Below are 17,513 nucleotides of genomic sequence, written 5' to 3'. Positions count from 1 at the left end.
GCTCAATGCTGATATCAGGCAAGTATTGGGCTATAGCTCACATGACATTCTGATTCATAGCAGTGATCAGAACAATTGGCAATGTTTCATTCCACTACTAGTGTGGATTCAGTCGAGCTGCAGAGTATCAGTGATTTCATGTGCCGTGACCCTTGTACATGGCCTTCAAAAAAGTTTGAATACAGTAATAGGTAATGCCAAAAAGAGGATTTTGGCCTGGAAAAAAAATGCAGGCCAAGAATCTCCTCCAGTCCTCCTACAACAAGAAATTGTCCCCTTTCTTGCCTGTACCTGAAACCATTGTGTCAGTCCAGGTACAGGCACATGTAGAGGATTTCAGCACATAAATGCATTCTCACGTATTTTGGAGCTGAAATCTGCTGTGTGTGGCATTAGCCATAGAGACAAAATAGGCAAACTGGAATAAATAATATTGGATGTATTTAATTAGGTGACCATAGACTAAATAGATAGATGATAGATAGATAGATAGATAGATAGATAGATAGATGATAGATAGATAGATAGATAGATAGATAGATAGATAGATAGATAGATAGATAGATAAATAGATAGACAGATGATAGACAGATAAATAGATAGATAGATAGATAGATAGACAGACAGACAGACAGACAGACAGACAGACAGATAGATAGATAGATAGATAATAGATGGATACATAGATAAATAGATAGATGAATCTTGATATATAGATAGATAGATGATGATAGATAGATAGATAGATAGATAGATAGATAGATAGATAGATAGATAGATACTTATATAGGTGACCATAGACGAAATAGATAGATGATAGATAGATAGATAGATGATAGACAGATAGATAGATAGATAGATAGATAGATAGATAGATAGATAATAGATAGATATATAGATAGATAAATAGATAAAACGATTGATTGATGGATAGATAGATGGATAGATAGATAGATAATAGATAGATAATAGATGGATACATAGATAAATAGATAGATGATATATAGATAGATAGATAGATAGATAGATAGATAGATAGATAGATAGATAATAGATAGATAATAGATGGATACATAGATAAATAGATAGAAGATATATAGATAGATAGATAGATAGATAGATAGATAGATGATAGATAGATAGATAGATAGATAGATAGATAGATAGATAGATACTTATATAGGTGACCATAGACGAAATAGATAGATGATAGATAGATAGATAGATAGATAGATAGGTAATAGATAGATATATAGATAGATAAATAGATAAAAAGATAAAAAGATTGATAGATGGATAGATACTGTAGATGATAGATAGATAGATAGATAGATAGATAGATAGATAAATAGATAAATAGATAGATAGATAGATAGATAATAGATGGATACATAGATAAATAGATAGATAGATAGATAGATAGATAGATAGATAGATAGATAGATAGATAGATGATATATAGATAGATAGATAGATAGATAGATAGATAGATAGATAGATAGATAATAGATAGATATATAGATAGATAAATAGATAAAAAGATAAAAAGATTGATAGATGGATAGATACTGTAGATAGATAGATAGATAGATAGATAGATAGATAGATAGATAGATAGATAGATAGATAAATAGATAGATAGATAGATAATAGATGGATACATAGATAAATAGATAGATAGATAGATAGATGATATATAGATAGATAGATAGATACTTATATATACAGTCTTACTTATATAAACACATACAAATGTGGCATAGGCCTGTGGCCTGCTACTATGAAATATGAACAAATGAAGTTTTTTTAATATCCTTAATTTTATTTAACATTTTCACAGATGTCTCCTTTGTACAAAATAATTTCGTGTTAGCGATACCATGCAAGAAAAAGATTTTTCAAAACAAATATATATAGCAAATATAAAATAATAATTATTTGACAAGAAAAAAGCAAACATGACCTTTATATATATATATATATATATATATATATATATATATATATATATATATATATATACTGTAAATAAAAAATCTATTCGCTAATTTCTAAGAATAAGTCCCCTTTTACTTTTTTTAACAGACAACACTGAAATATAATTCAAATACTATATTCATTTTTGTGATCATTTTGTACGGTTGTGTGTATGATTTGTTTGCTATTGAAGTCACAGTGTGGGTTTTGAACTTTGCAGCTCTTCATATTGCAGCTGCCCCCAGACTATACTGGTGCCCCCTTACCTACTGACACCCCCACATACACACATAACCCATTTAGGGCAGAGAACCCCGACCGCTGCCTTTACTTGAACAGAGACCCCTTTGCTTTTAGTGCTATTATCTCAAACCCCTACTGGCACAGTCAGTTTACCCAGAACCCACTTACACTGACCTGTGGCCAACTGTGACACTCTAGCACCCTCACATACGTACAGCAGAGATACACACTGACAATCCAACACACTGACAATCCAACACACAGAGCTCTACACTAGGAAAGTGACACACATATGTAACACCTACAGACACTTTCTCACTTACAGACACAAAAGCATTCTCCATTTCTTCCTGCTGTTACTTTTTTTGTATCCGTTTCTCATTTTATTTGAATACTTTCACAGTAAAGTAGTACAAGGGAGAACACTTGAATGATTGTTTCTCTTCTCATTCGAAGGTTTCCAAACAGATCCCCTGCATTTATGAGGAATATGTATTTCCTTTCCATCTTTACTTGCCATCTGATCTTGTTACTAATGACTTATAAGTCTGGCATGGGGGAAGCTTTATTAGAAGGGTGCAATCTGCTCAGCGGAGATGTCATTGGTTATTCTGTGGCTGGAGATATAACATTAGGGGGGCTCTTTTCAGTTCACACAGATGTGTTTCACCCTGTCATTAATTTTAGGGAAAAGCCTCAACCTCTTCAGTGCAACAGGTAGGCTTTCATTTTATCATTTTGTACTTGAGCACATTTATTTCATCAACAGCACAAATAATTGTCATACAGTGGATATATATATATATGCGTTTTCTGTGTATACTAGCCAGTGTCCCTGATAAGTGATGGGCGAATAAATTTGCCAGGCGTGAATTCACTGAAAAAGATGCGTTTCACCACCGGCGAATAAATTTGCAAATCTGTCGGAGATTTAATGGCGAAAATTCGTCATCTTCAAAGAATTTTGGACGCACATCGGAAAAGTTGCTTGCGTCAAAACCATCGCGCTTCAACACTATTCGGATGCCCATTAACTTTAACACACGGGTGTCAATATTCACGTTTCGTGAATTTTTCACAGTTTTGCGAATTTCGCAGGAAATTTGCGAATTTTTCAGCGAATAGAAAAGGGTGAAATTTGCCCATCACTTTCCCTGATATTCTTCTTTAGCAGATATACAGTATGTTCTTCTCTTGGCTTCTTTTCCTTCTACCCTATTCATATAACTTTGTTTTCCTCTGTATATTAAAGAATGGGATCTAATATAACTGAGATAACTTTATCTTTAATTATTGTTTGTTATCCTTGTATAGCAATGTATTATGTTTGTTGTGTCTGTTCATATACTGGGACATAACTGCAAGTGATGGTGAAACCTTCATCAAGTTTAAGCTCCTTGAATTCTCTGTTAAGTTTTGACAGATTTTTCCTTTTAATTAGATTCCATCTCAGATATTATCGCTTCTTCCTTGCGATGGTGTACACTATAATGGAGATTAATGCATCTGATGATCTTCTGCCCAATATAACACTGGGCTTCAGACTCTATGATTCTTGTTTCAATGAAGTGCGATCATTAATGGGAGCTGAATGGATTTTGTCAGGGAAGGAAAATGTGGTTCTCAATTTTAACTGCAATAAAGATATCATGCCGTTGGCTATTATTGGTGATTTGCCCACTAAGGCTTCAATACCTCTAGCCAGGATCTTGGGATTGTACAGATACCCACAGGTACATCATGGCTTCCTATATATAAAAAACTTAATAAGAAAGATATGCTTTTCAACATTGCTGTATAGTTAGGTGATCATATAAGAAACAGTGGGGGTCATTTATAAAGTTTGCGCAGCGCATGTTTTTCGCAAGTGGTTGTATTGCACATGTTTTTTCCTGAACGCTAATATATTGAACTTCTCTCCCCGTCTTTCCATTTTTTGCGAATGTCGCAGTGTGAATCAATTCTCGCAAATGGCGCGCAAATGAGACGGGAATTTGCATGAGCACATCCAATGTGCGAGGTTATTGTGAAAATATCGTTGACAGTAACTTAAATTCGCAGTTTGCGAAACTGTTTTGCGAATATTTTATCCGCCACCAAAGTTGTGGCGTAATTGAGTCGCAGAGTGTGCGCATAAATATTTGCAATTTGCGAAATTTGCCATATTTAAAAAGCTCCTATAGACATTCGCATTGTGAAAAAAAAAATTGCAATTCTGTTTGCACCACTCTTATTCAGCTTTAAAAATATAACCAGGCACAGGGCAAATATATTCACTTTGCGAACCATCTGCCCTGCGCAAAGTATATAAATGTGCATCCTACCACAACCTTAATCCTTACAGAAACCTTTAATATTCCAGTCTAAGGTACACAAATTAGATTCTGGGATCATTAAAATATCTAACACACTGTGTAGCACAGTGCCATGCAAGTCTGTCTTCACAAAATATAAGACCATAGGCAAGTCTGAAAAGTTTGGCTTACAAAAAACATATGGGGCTCATTTATAAACTTTGTGCAGGGCAGATGTTTTGCAAAGTGAATACATTTGCCCTGTGCATGTTATATTTATAAAGCGGACTAAGTGGGTGCAAACAGAATTGCGAAATTTTTTTCACAATGCGAATGTCTATAGCAGCTTTTTAAATATGTCACAATTCGCAAATTGCGAATATTTATGAGCTCACTCTGCGACTCAATCACGCCACAACTTCGGTGGCGGATAAAATATTCGCAAAACAGTTTTGCAAACTGCAAATTTAAGTTACTGTCAATGCTATTTTTGCGCACAACAACCTCGCACATTGGATGCGCTAGCGCAAACTCCCGTCTCATTTTCGCGTCATTTTATAAAATTTATTTACACTGCGAATTCGCAAAAAACAGAAAGACGGGCAGAACAGTGCAATATATTAACGTTCAACATGCGCAATACAACCATTTGCGAAAAATATGCGCTGTGCAAACTTTATAAATGACCCCCAGAGACATACACAGTCTTTTTGTACAGTTCATTAGCCATGCCAGGAAGCATGTGAATTTCATTTGTGACATATAGTAAAGGGGCAAGGTTATAGTAGATACTAACTGGCTTCAGAGCGCTGATCATAGTGTATCCCAGAGAATCGTCAGTTTAAGAACAACTTGGCTTTATTAAGGCACATATTCAAGTTACCTTGCAGCAGTTGATGTGCAAAACAAACACATTTTCTGCCGATATACTTGGCACTTCATCAGAGTCATTTAGTGAACACGCCTCCATACTTAAATAATGTCACACATGCATATCATTAATAATTTAAAGGTAAAATATCCCTTTAAAAAAGTGAATAAATACGTGTAAAAAATTAATAACTATGTGTACATAGTAAACCATCATAAATCATGTTTGATGTGATTATGTTTTACTCACTCACTGCCTATAATTAAGTGCTAGGTAAACATGAAACGCGTTAGGCTCCATGTGGGGAGTTTTTGATATTTCAAAAATGATTTAATAAAACAATATTTTTTATCTTACAAGCATGCATGTGAGATTTTTTTGAAGTAAAAGGTTATACCTCTGTTTGGTCACTAGAGGACCCCAGCATGCTATTATTGCTTTAGGAAGGTCTATTTCCAAGAAATCTAGCTATGATGTGATTATGTGAGTCAAATCAATTTTAATCTTAATTCATCCATATACATAATCTTGTACTATAATGAAAACTCGTGTATAATTAAATTGTGCATTGGTGTGATTAATCAATAAACATATATTAACAGAAGTCATGTGACATATTATTTTATACAAAGGTTTAAAAACCATCAATAGAAATCCATTAAATTATCACATCATTAATCTCCCTACTTTATTAGTTCCTATAATTTATAAATACAGTTGCTATAGAATATTAAAGGACAAGGAAAGCTAAACTAAAGAAGTAGCTAGAAATGTTGTACGTTATGTTTTGTGCTTCTGTACCAGCCCAAGGCAACCACAGCCCTTTAGCAGTAAAGATCTGTGTCTCCAAAGATGCCCCAGTAGCTCCCCATCTTCTTTTCTGCTGATTCACTGCACATGCTCTGTGCTGCTGTCACTTACTGAGCTTAGGGACCCACTCACAATATACAGTACACATAGAATAGAAATGTCACAATATAAGGCTGATTAGTAATTAATACAGATAATTACTACATGGCAGCACAGAAACCAGTGCAATTAGCATCAGAATTTAAAAATCAGCAAACCTGTAGCATCAGCTTATATTACAGGGGAAGCTCATTTTCTGCTGGATAATTAGTGACGAGCCCTAAGCTTAGCTTCTCAACAGCCAATCAGAACCCACTGAGCATGTGAGTGTCACAGACACTTTCCAAGATGGTGACCCCCTGTGACAAGTTTGAAGTCCTGGATCATTGCTGCTATTGACAAGCTGAAACTTTAGGCTGGTGCAATAAGTTCAGTAAATAAAACATGGCATTTTTAGCCCTATTCATTTCTAGGGTTTAGATCTCCTTTAATGTCCCTCCCCTTGTACATATTATTGAGCCTACTCTATGAAATATTTGATATCACATTCCTTATTCAGCCCCTTAGGTATAACTGTATCTAATAAAGACATTCACTTAAGCTCTCTTTTGGACAACAGTGTATCACTGTCTCCTTTCCTCTTTCCTATCTCACTGTTTTAAGTGCCTGGAAAGATACAAAGTGTTCATTAGCTCCATGTACTTCAGCTATTGCAGACGAGATGTCTAATCTATTAATAATACAGGCTATATGTTCCAAAATTCTTTCAACCTTCAAGTCTTTCAACCGCTTGGTTGTCTTTCCAACATATTGCTTTCCATAACGACAAGTAGCTAGGTATATGACATTTGAAGTCCGGCAATTTGCATATGTTTTACACTTATATCTATTCTTAGTCACTGTCCTCTGTATTTCTTTTGATACTGTTATAAATCTACAGCACTTACAGATATTGGAACCACATTTGTAAGAACCAAAAGGGCTCAACGAATTACTGTGTTCTTTTCTATCTGGCAACATACTCGGAGACACTCTCTCTCTCAAGCTGTATCCACATCTATATACAAATTGTGTTTTTTTTCAAATCCAATTGTGTTAAGACTGGGTCTGATTTTAATATTCCCCAGTGTTTCAAAATTATACTGTATGTTGTATTTCTCTAGCTTCCATACTAAATGTAGTTATTAAATCACATTCAATTCACTTCAAATGTTTCTCTCTTCCTATGATTATGACTTCTAGTGGACAGCAAATCTGTTCTATCACTAAGTACAGCCTTATCGTATGTCTCTTAATACAATCCACATGGTAGCCCCTCTATACAAGTCTGTCGCACACGTCCATAGATCTCTCCTGGAAAGCATCCCAGGTGGAAAAATTCCATCTAAAGTTGGCCATAGACGCACGGATCCTATCATATGAATCGAGGATTCGTACGATTTTCGGATCGTGTGTGGAGAGTGCCGACATCTTTCGTCCGGCGGAGATCGGTCGTTTGGTCGATCAGACAGGTTTGATTTTGACCCGACCAATCCGGCCGGAGCCCAGGGCACATCGTAATCGTATCAGATTACCCCCGATATAGCCATGCTCATTAATGGCATATCGGGGAAAGATCTGCTCGTTTGGCGACATCTTTGCATCTATGGCCACCTTAACACATATGAACTGACCAGCTGGGATGCCACCCAAGAGGGGTGCAGGATTGCTACTCTCTCCCTGCAGAAGGGAATTCCTACTGATTGATTTCCTGTAGATATCCGTTAGAGTCCTGCGCGGGTCCATTTTTTGGGACCCGAACCCGACCCGTACCCGCAACCTGCAATCCGCAACCCGGACCCGCAACCCACATTCTTACCCGCTTGGACCCGCTACCCGACCCTACCCACAAGTACCTTATCCGCAACCCGGACCCGCGACCCGCTGACCATCAAGAATCAGATAGTGCTGTCATTGTAAACCGGAAGTGACATCATTGGAAGTAGACGTGTTCAGAAAAAAAGGAGTGAAACAGGAAGTGCTGTCATTGTAAACCGGAAGTGACGTCATCAGAAGTAGATGTGACCAGAAGAAAGGAGCGAACATCGATATTGAGAAGACCCGCGGCCCAACCCGCAACCCGCAAACCCGCAGAACCGCCCACCCACGGGTATACCCGCACCTGGAACTTCTAAATGCAACCCGCAGAGTACTGCAGGTTTTTGCGGGTAACCAGCGGGTATCCGCGGGTACCCGACCCGCTGCAGGACTCTAATATCCGTATCTTTCCTATCCTATCTTGAGTTGAACTGTATATCTAAATACTCTATTGTGCTGTGGTTACAGTTGTATGTAAACTTAATGCTGTTATCATTAGTGTTACAATGGTCCACAATCAACTGCAATCGAGTTTCAGTCCCTTCCCAAATCAGTATCAAATTGTCAATGAAACAATAGTAACCTTTTATATTATCTATAAATAGTGCATTATCTCCAAAAATATGATGTTTTTCAAACCAGCCCATAAACAAATTTGCATAAGAGGGTGCAAACTGCGCCCCCATCGCCGTGCCTCACTTTTATATATAATACTCTCCATTGAACATGAAAAAATTATGGCTCAATAGGTATTCAAATGCTTTTACTAAAAATTGATTCTGCTGTTGTGAATAAAAATCCCTTTCCCTTAACCAATATTGTAATGCATGTAATCCATCCCTGTGTCTGATGGAGGAGTACAATGTTGTGACATCAATTGTCACCCACATATATTCTTGTCTCCATTCAACATTAATGAATTTGTTGATAGCATCCCCACTATCTCTTATTTATTCACTTTTTATACTTATTTATTCACCTTTTTTTTTTTAAGGGATATTTTACCTTTAAATTATTTTTTTTCCTCTTTACCGTATTCATTGTGTTTTCCCAACAAATACATACATTGTATCTTCATATACTTCTCTAATGAGTAAGATCTAACATTAACTATAAATCTAACCAGGGTAGTTACTACTAAAGATAGTCCTAGACAATGTAGGCTTTATGTTTTGGTCTTAGGTAGCCAAAGTTTATATGCTTCTTGTATTCTTCTTTTCTTTGTCAGACCTCTTGGCGCTTCTTTTTCATATTCTAAGTTATTAGTTACTTTTTGTATTTGTATTTTTTCCCAGTTCAAAGCTATCAGGAGTTTACAGGTATTTAATACTTGGAAGGTCAGCATTTCCAAGCTCTTATTTGAAAGTTTTACCTTTAAATGATTAATGATATGCCTGTGTGACGTTATTTAAGTATGGAGACACGTGTTAACTAAATGACTCTGATGAAGTGCCAAGTATATAGGCATGAAACACGTTAGTTTTGCACATCCGCTGCTGCAATGTAACTTGAATATGTGCCTTAATAAAGCCAAGTTGTTATTAAACTGAGCGTTCTCCGGGATGTACTATGATCAGCGCTCTGAAGCAAGTTAATACAGGGATAAGTGACCAGTTTATCGCGAGAGCTGCGATCAGAGAGGAGACAGGATGTGTCGGGTGAGTTCTGCTGTTGCAGCTTCATCTTGGTTTGTTGGCAAAGGTTGTAGTATGCCTCAGCCTTGCACCAAAAAGAACAGTAGTTGTATGTTCTACAGACTGCAGATGTGAAAATAAACCAAATATTAACCCATTAAAGGCAACTAGGCTGCAAACCAATGATTTCCATCTCTGTCCCATCCAGTGTCGGACTGAGACACCAGGGGCCCACCCAAAAACCTTAGACCAGGGGCCCACCAAAGAACCATAGACCAAGGGCCCACTCTCAGTACTATTATTATTATTCTCCTCACTCAACCTCTATTTTCCTAGTTTCTATTTGTTACATATTATAATCAATTATTTCATCTATTTAGCCTCTTTGTTCTCAAAGAAATAGGAAATGGCCATGAAATAGGCCAAATCTTTAGCAGCACAAGGGCCCCCTGACACCTGGGCCCACCGGGAGTTTTCCTGGTATCCCTGTGGGCCAGTCCGACACTGGTCACATCTTGTATATTTCACCCCCAAACTATGATTTGCACAAATTCACTTATGCTTACAACACTTTATAGGCAGACTGTAGATTCTAGCAAATGCCCCAGGAGCTCCTATAAAATATAGACAGACATTATTTAGTGGGCTGGTGGGGCTCTATGTACTTGAAATGCCAGGTCCTATTTTGAATCCCAGTCCAGATTTGTTTATAGGTATGTAAAAGGAACATATCCAGTATCAGCATACATAGGCCCCAATTTAAACATCTTGCTGAGACCCTTGGACTTTACATACACATATGGTAATAACGGGGGTTGTGTAATATAAGGTGTAACGTTTGGTACAGTTCTTCTCATTTATTTCAATCATTAGGTAGCACATACTGGCAATCTATTTAAATGCGAACATTGCATAGGTTGCTATGGGTTACTGCACCTGGACAAACTTTCTGCCTTTCTTACTTATGGAGGAAAATGTGTAAGCATGCATTCATCTTAGACACAGCTTTATGTGAATGCCAGACATACTGGTAATATCACTGCAGCAAATGGAATCAGAGCATTGCATTAACCCCAGAGAATCCAGAAATGCCACTGAAAGCATTGCATTAACACTAGAGATGCCAGTAATGACCGTAGAAAATGCATAATTAGCTTTATCCTCAGGCATGCCAATAATCATTGTAGTTTGAGCAAAATATGGAATTCCCTCTATACAGTGCTTAGTGTTTGTACTCACTACAATAAAATATACCAATATCAATCTTTCTGCAGTCAATTCCAGTAGTCATATATCTAATAAGTTAATTTATTAAAGTGTATATTAACACACAATAAATAGGTACACATATAGACACATGGGGGCACATTTACTAAGGGTCAAATATCGAGGGTTAATTAACCCTCGATATTTGACCCTCGAAGTAAAATCCTTCGACTTCGAATATCGAAGTCGAAGGATTTACCGCAAATACGAAGTAAAAACGATTCGAAGGATTTTATTTGAACGATTTTTCTTCGATCAGAAATAGCTTACAAAACTTATGGGGAAGGTCCCATAGGCTAACATTGATGCTCGGTAGGTTTAAAGTGGCGAAGTATGTAGTCTGAGTTTTTTTTAAAGAGCCAGTACTTTGACTATCGAAGTATGTAGTCTGAGTTTTTTTTAAAGAGCCAGTACTTTGACTATCGAAGTATGTAGTCTGAGTTTTTTTTAAAGAGCCAGTACTTTGACTATCGAATGGTCGAAAAGTTGAACGATTTTCAGTTTGAATCGTTCGAATCGAAGTTGAAGTCATAGTCGAAGGTTGAAGTAGCCTATTCGATGGTCGAAGTACCCAAAAAAAACCTTCGAAATTGGAAGTTTTTTTTATTCGAATCCTTCACTCGAGCTTAGTAAATGTGGCCAGTATTATAATAGGAAGCAGGACGAATCCAAGGCAGTAGCTATGACTGCAAAGTGCTATTTATAATTGATTTACTTAGTAAATGTGCCCCATGGTCATTAAAATAAATAGCCACAGAATTAATAAATGTCACCTATTGATGGCTGATGGACTGTGAGTGGTATGCTAGTTCAGCATCACCTCTTCCGTTTGCTGCAGAAAATTGATAATCAACTTTAATTGCAAAAATGACAATTGGGTACTGTGTGTTTAAACTAGACGCTTTGGGAAATTACATTCCTGTATTTTGGAGCTTTGTTGATAATGGGCTTCCCTATTAAACCATACATCATACACCTTTCATAGATACTACATCTAGACAATTGCACAGCTAAACATTGTGACTTTCATAAAACAATTTGGAATAGACAGAAACATTGATGGCAACCTCTCATGTTGGTAGATACTACTTCCTGTTTTGCCACTAACATCTCTTCCATCCTATTTCTTGGTCTTACAACATATGTATTTCTTTGCAATTCTCTGTTCTGTTATTGGATAATCTGTTAATTACTATATCATTCTAGATGCCTGTTCTATTAAAATGCATGTTTTTAGTAAATTAAATTAAAGTACAGTCTGACTATTAATATATTTCTCTGATATCAACTTATATCACTACAGGTAAGCTATGGTTCAGTTCACCCTTCATTGAGTGATAAAACGCAGTTCCCGTCCTTCCTCAGAACCATCAATAACGCCAACTATGAGGTTTTTGCACTTGCTCAGTTGTTGAAGTACTTTAACTGGACCTGGGTGGGTATCATATCCTCAGACAGTGACTTGGGAAGATCAGGGTCTCAGCTGGTAACTCGAGAGATTGAGAAGAATGGTGGATGTGTTGCATTTCATGAGATACTTCCTTTAGTCAACTTCATGGAATCTATTTACCGTATTGTTGATGTCATCCAGAAATCCAGAGCAAAAGTGATCATTGCATATTGCACTATAGAAAGCATTATCCCATTAATTGAGGAGGCATCACTTCATAATATCACTGACAAGGTATGGCTGGGCACTACCAGTTGGACCATATCATCTGACTTCCCTAGAAAAGAATTTCTAACCACCTTAAATGGAAGTCTTGGAATAGCAGTTCAAAATGGGGAAATTCCAGGATTTAAGGAGTTTCTTTATAGCCTTCACCCATCCATTTCTTTGGATGATCTTCTAATAAAGACTTTTTGGAAGAATGCATTTCAATGTATTTGGCCAGAAAGTGACACCTACAATAATTCATCTCCGGCACTACTTAGAGAAAATATTGTTTGGTGCACAGGAAAGGAGAGAGTGGACAGTATTGATCCGGAAGTATTTGATGTATACAAGTTTAGATTTACACACAAAGTCTATACTGCAGTCCTCACAGTAGCACATGCTTTGCACCAGATGAAGAACTGTGTTTCAGGGAAAGGGCCATTCAAGAACGGGACTTGTGCTAATATTTATGATCATCAACCTTGGCAGGTACAGTATATCTAGCCAATATCCTCCACTGACCTTGTACATTATATATGGCCATAGAGATGGTCCCTCAGGGACTTCTCATATGCAGATAATTTACTGTAGTACTGGAATGAGAGAAGTTTTTGTATATATACAATGCTGACTCTGAGTAATATGTCAATAAAGTTTTGTACAAAACAGCCTTGAAGTAAGGCACTGTTGAGCTTTAGAGATACATACATACATCATAGCTGTATACAAAATAGCCTTGTAGAAAGGAACTGCTGAATTCAATTACGTAATGTGTTTATGACTTTTGCTGGTTCTCAATATGTATATGACTTCTGGAAGATCTCATAGAAGCTTCCTTTATTATAGTCAGGAGCAGACTATGTACTCAAGCACTAATAGCTGATAAGATCTCTGCTGATAAGATCTCTGCTGATAAGATCTCTGCTGCTGGCCATCTCCTGATGAAAGCATAGGAAGCAAGATCTGTTGTTGACCAAGTGGTTTAATAAGGATATGAGTTCATTTTTTATTAGAGCATATAAAAACCGGGGTCCCTATTAGGGATGCACCTTTTTGGATTCGGCCGAACCCCCGAATACTTCACGAAGGATTCGGCTGAATACCGAACGGAATCCGAATCCTAATTTGCATATGCAAATTAGGGGTGGGAAGGGGAAAACATTTTCTACTTCCTTGTTTTGTGACAAAAAGTCACGCGATTTCCCTCTCCACCCCTAATTTGCATATGCAAATTAGGATTCGGATTTGGTTCGGCCAGACAGAAGGATTCGACCGAATCCTGCTGAAAAAGGCCGAATCCTGTCCGAATCCCGAACCGAATCCTGGATTCGGTGCATCCCTAGTCCCTATTCTGTTGGCTGAGATCTCTCCTGTGAAGCAAATGCATGTGCTTCCTAGGGCCCTTGTGTACTGCATGGGGCTTTCTGCCGACTGAATCAGTATCTCCTAGTCACTTGGTGCAGATGATGATGACTGTTTATTTGCAGTGATGTAGTCTTAATTCTTTTACTTAATTATTTGTAATAAAGTTTTGTTTAGCTTACTACGTGTGGTATGTAAATAATTTCCGAGAGTTTCTTTTTTTTTTCAAAACAAGTACTATACATTAGCTCCTATATAGCTGCTGTTAAGATTTAAAGTGTTTTTCATGAGTGCAATCATTCAAGGGTCATGAGCAGACAGCAATTCTAGACTTAAGTACACAAGTAAAATGTAATTGCATTAAAGATGAGATCTGACCAAACTAAAAATTGATAATGATGTTCAGATCAACAATCAAGGCTTCTTGGGTCAGTGGTTGATGGGACCTGTTCAACATTCAGCCCATCAGAAACGTAAACATATTTTCAATACCTAGGTTTACATGCCAAAACTGAGGCTACATCATAAAATGAAAGTAGTGAGTAAGTGAAAATTTAACTGTGGATTTTCAGGAATCTCGACCTCTAAATGAAACATCCAGAAAATGAATGACCCCCTACAAACCCTACACCCCCCCAGCATCCCAGTGACTCTCAACTACTGTCACTAAGGGCTCACATTCTTTTCATAAAGGATAATAATAATATGCTGAGTTTAGAACAAAGAGGGTATCACATAAATCACATAAAATAACCTGACATAAATTCTATCGAAACCCCGATTTATTGTGATTTACAATGAAAACCCACATGAACAAACAATAATAGACACTTGTAGATATTTCAATAATATTTTCCATTTCCTTTTTAGCTACTTTATTATATAAAACATATTAAGTTTAATAACACTGCAGGAGATGAAATATATTTTGATGCAAATGGGGATGTTCCTCTCTATCTGGACATCTTGAATTGGCAGATGTTCCCTAATGGAAGCAATCAGTATGTCTACATTGGTGGCTTTGATGCACATGCTCCAAAAGGCCAAGAACTCAAGATACTGGACAACAAGATTCTATGGAATGTTGGACGTGATAAAGTAAGCTCTATTGTACATTTTAAATTATTTGATGTTTTGCACAGAAATATCATAATGTATGTCACATAATGAAATTTGATACAAGAAAGATCTTAATTTTTGTCCTAAAAATAAACACTTAAAATCAGCAGTAAGCTATTGTCCCATGTCCCCCCCCCCACTTATGCCTCAAGTCATTGAGATGAACAGAAGATACCTTTCAACACACCGACCCAGAAACATGAAAATGAAACATAAAAATGTCCATTCGTGGAGTATTGAGTAGTAACTTCTAAGTTACAAAGGAAATATGATTCTTAGAATCTTCAACTGAAAATGTATGACTGAATATTGGGTTATCGTAATTGAGGTTGGTCAATACATTTAATTTATTTTCAATGCACCATTCTTCAGATCCCTGTCTCAGTCTGCAGTGACCCTTGTCCAAGAGGCCACAGAAGAGCCACCATTCAAGGAGAAAAGATCTGCTGCTTTGATTGTCTGCCATGTTCTGAAGGAGAGATCCTCAACCCAAAAGGTTTGTAACATTAACATTCTATTGCCGTTGGGACAAAGCCCAACAACTAATATCCAGTAATGTGTCTCCTCTTATAAATGGAACTAAAGTTTGGTTTTTACTATTCTTATTTTGGCATAGGGGTTGTGTTCTGTTTCCTTCAAACTTTAATAGCAGTTTGGTTCAAGCTTCCATTGATGTAGCAAACTCTGTTCCACCCCAACAATCCCTATAAGTCTATGTCTAGGCTGTTGAGAAAAAGGACAGTCAGAGGATACTTTTGGTCTTTAGTTTCTATTTAATATAATCTGGGAATGTACATTGCCTTTGATATTCTGAATAATATCTTCTCTGCAGATAATGCACTGAAGCTAATATGCTGCATAAACATTGTTTTATGTCTCATGTCAAAAACAGTAGAACTGATGAAAGAATATATTAGAAAAATGTTACACTGTAATGCTGGAAAAATTATCATTTGATACATTGCCTCTATAGAATATAAGCTCTAGATATTAATAACATGTCTTGTCTGTTTTTCGCTTGATTTTATATGAAGTCCATAATTACCTTTTCCCTATGTTTCTTATTGTTCCAGATGACAGTGAATGTTTAAAATGCCCAGAAGACAAATGGCCTGACGGCATGAAAGAAAAATGCCTTCCAAAACCAATTCAGTTCCTTTCTTATGATGAGACGTTGGGTTCTGCTCTTGCCTGTATTTCAGTCTTGTTTTGTCTGCTTACGTTTTCTGTCTTCTGCCTGTTCATAGTTAAACGGAAGACTCCCATAGTAAAAGCAAATAACAGAGAGCTCAGTTACCTACTTCTCATCTCCCTCATGTTTGGCTTCCTGTGTTCCTTGCCATTCATTGGTAGACCCAACCTGAAGACGTGCATGATACGCCAGGTCCTGTTTGCTGTTATTTTTTCATTTTGCATTTCAGTCATCCTAGCAAAGACTGTCACTGTCATAATAATATTTAGTGCCACAAATCCAGACAGTAAACTGAAAAAAATGTTTGAAATGAGAATACCTGTTTATATTGTCCCTGTGTGCACAATGGTTCAGTTAATTCTGTGCATTGTTTGGTTGACCAGGGCAGCTCCATTTGCAGAATTCAATATGGCGGCAGAAATAGGGAAAATAGTGATTGAGTGCAATGAAGGCTCTAGGGTGTTATTTTCGTGTGTGCTGGGGTATATGGGTTTGTTGGCAGCTATTAGTCTATTAGTTGCCTTTTTGGCGAGGAAGCTCCCTGACACATTTAATGAGACCAAGTTCATTACATTCAGTATGTTGGTATTTGCCAGTGTTTGGCTGACATTTATACCCGCTTACCTCAGTACCAAGGGGAAACAGATGGTGGCAGTAGAAATCTTTGCTATACTATCCTCAAGTGCTGGACTTCTTGTTTGTATTTTTATTCCAAAATGTTATATAATATTATTGCACCCAGAAATGAACACCAAACAGTATATCACTGGAAGGACTGCCAGGAACTGAGGGACATAAGTACTGAATACCATAGACATGGAGCTGGGGGTGGGAGGGGCTCAATGTTTTTACCCCGTTTAAAATATTAAATGCTTACATGAGCTGAGAGTACTTCTTATAAAAATCATGCTTTCTCGTCTATAAAGTTTCAAGAAGAGGAACTTACTCACTTGAGCCATTAAAGGGGTAGGAGTGGCCTCTTCTCACTTATAGAGCATTAGACATAGTTCATGTGTCCGAATAGAAATCCAATTCTTTTTCTTTTCAAATTCTTTTTATTGAGTTTGCAATAAAATAAATCAATAAAATTTACATGACTATTTGACAATCACATACACCTGTCTCTACAATTTCATGCAAATGATGTTCAAAAAAGAATCTACACAAGAACAATAAACAATAAAAACAAGTA

At 36.9% G+C, this 17,513-nt stretch overlaps 1 protein-coding gene across 1 annotated transcript; it reads left to right on the top strand.

The window, feature by feature from the left end:
• Positions 1–3,695: 3,695 nt before the first annotated feature.
• On the top strand, positions 3,696–17,110 carry LOC108699075 (extracellular calcium-sensing receptor). The gene is made up of 5 exons (XM_041572559.1): positions 3,696–3,953; positions 12,295–13,137; positions 14,881–15,108; positions 15,502–15,625; positions 16,203–17,110. Exons 1-5 carry the CDS (start codon positions 3,696–3,698, stop codon positions 17,108–17,110), a joined length of 2,361 nt encoding a protein of 786 aa, XP_041428493.1.
• Positions 17,111–17,513: the final 403 nt, after the last annotated feature.

The sequence above is a fragment of the Xenopus laevis genome, chromosome 8L (genome assembly GCF_017654675.1).
Source record: "Xenopus laevis strain J_2021 chromosome 8L, Xenopus_laevis_v10.1, whole genome shotgun sequence".
NCBI classification, from domain to species: Eukaryota; Metazoa; Chordata; class Amphibia; order Anura; family Pipidae; genus Xenopus; species Xenopus laevis.
Note: the sequence above shows the minus strand (reverse complement) of the source record. Positions and strands in the feature narration are given on the sequence as shown.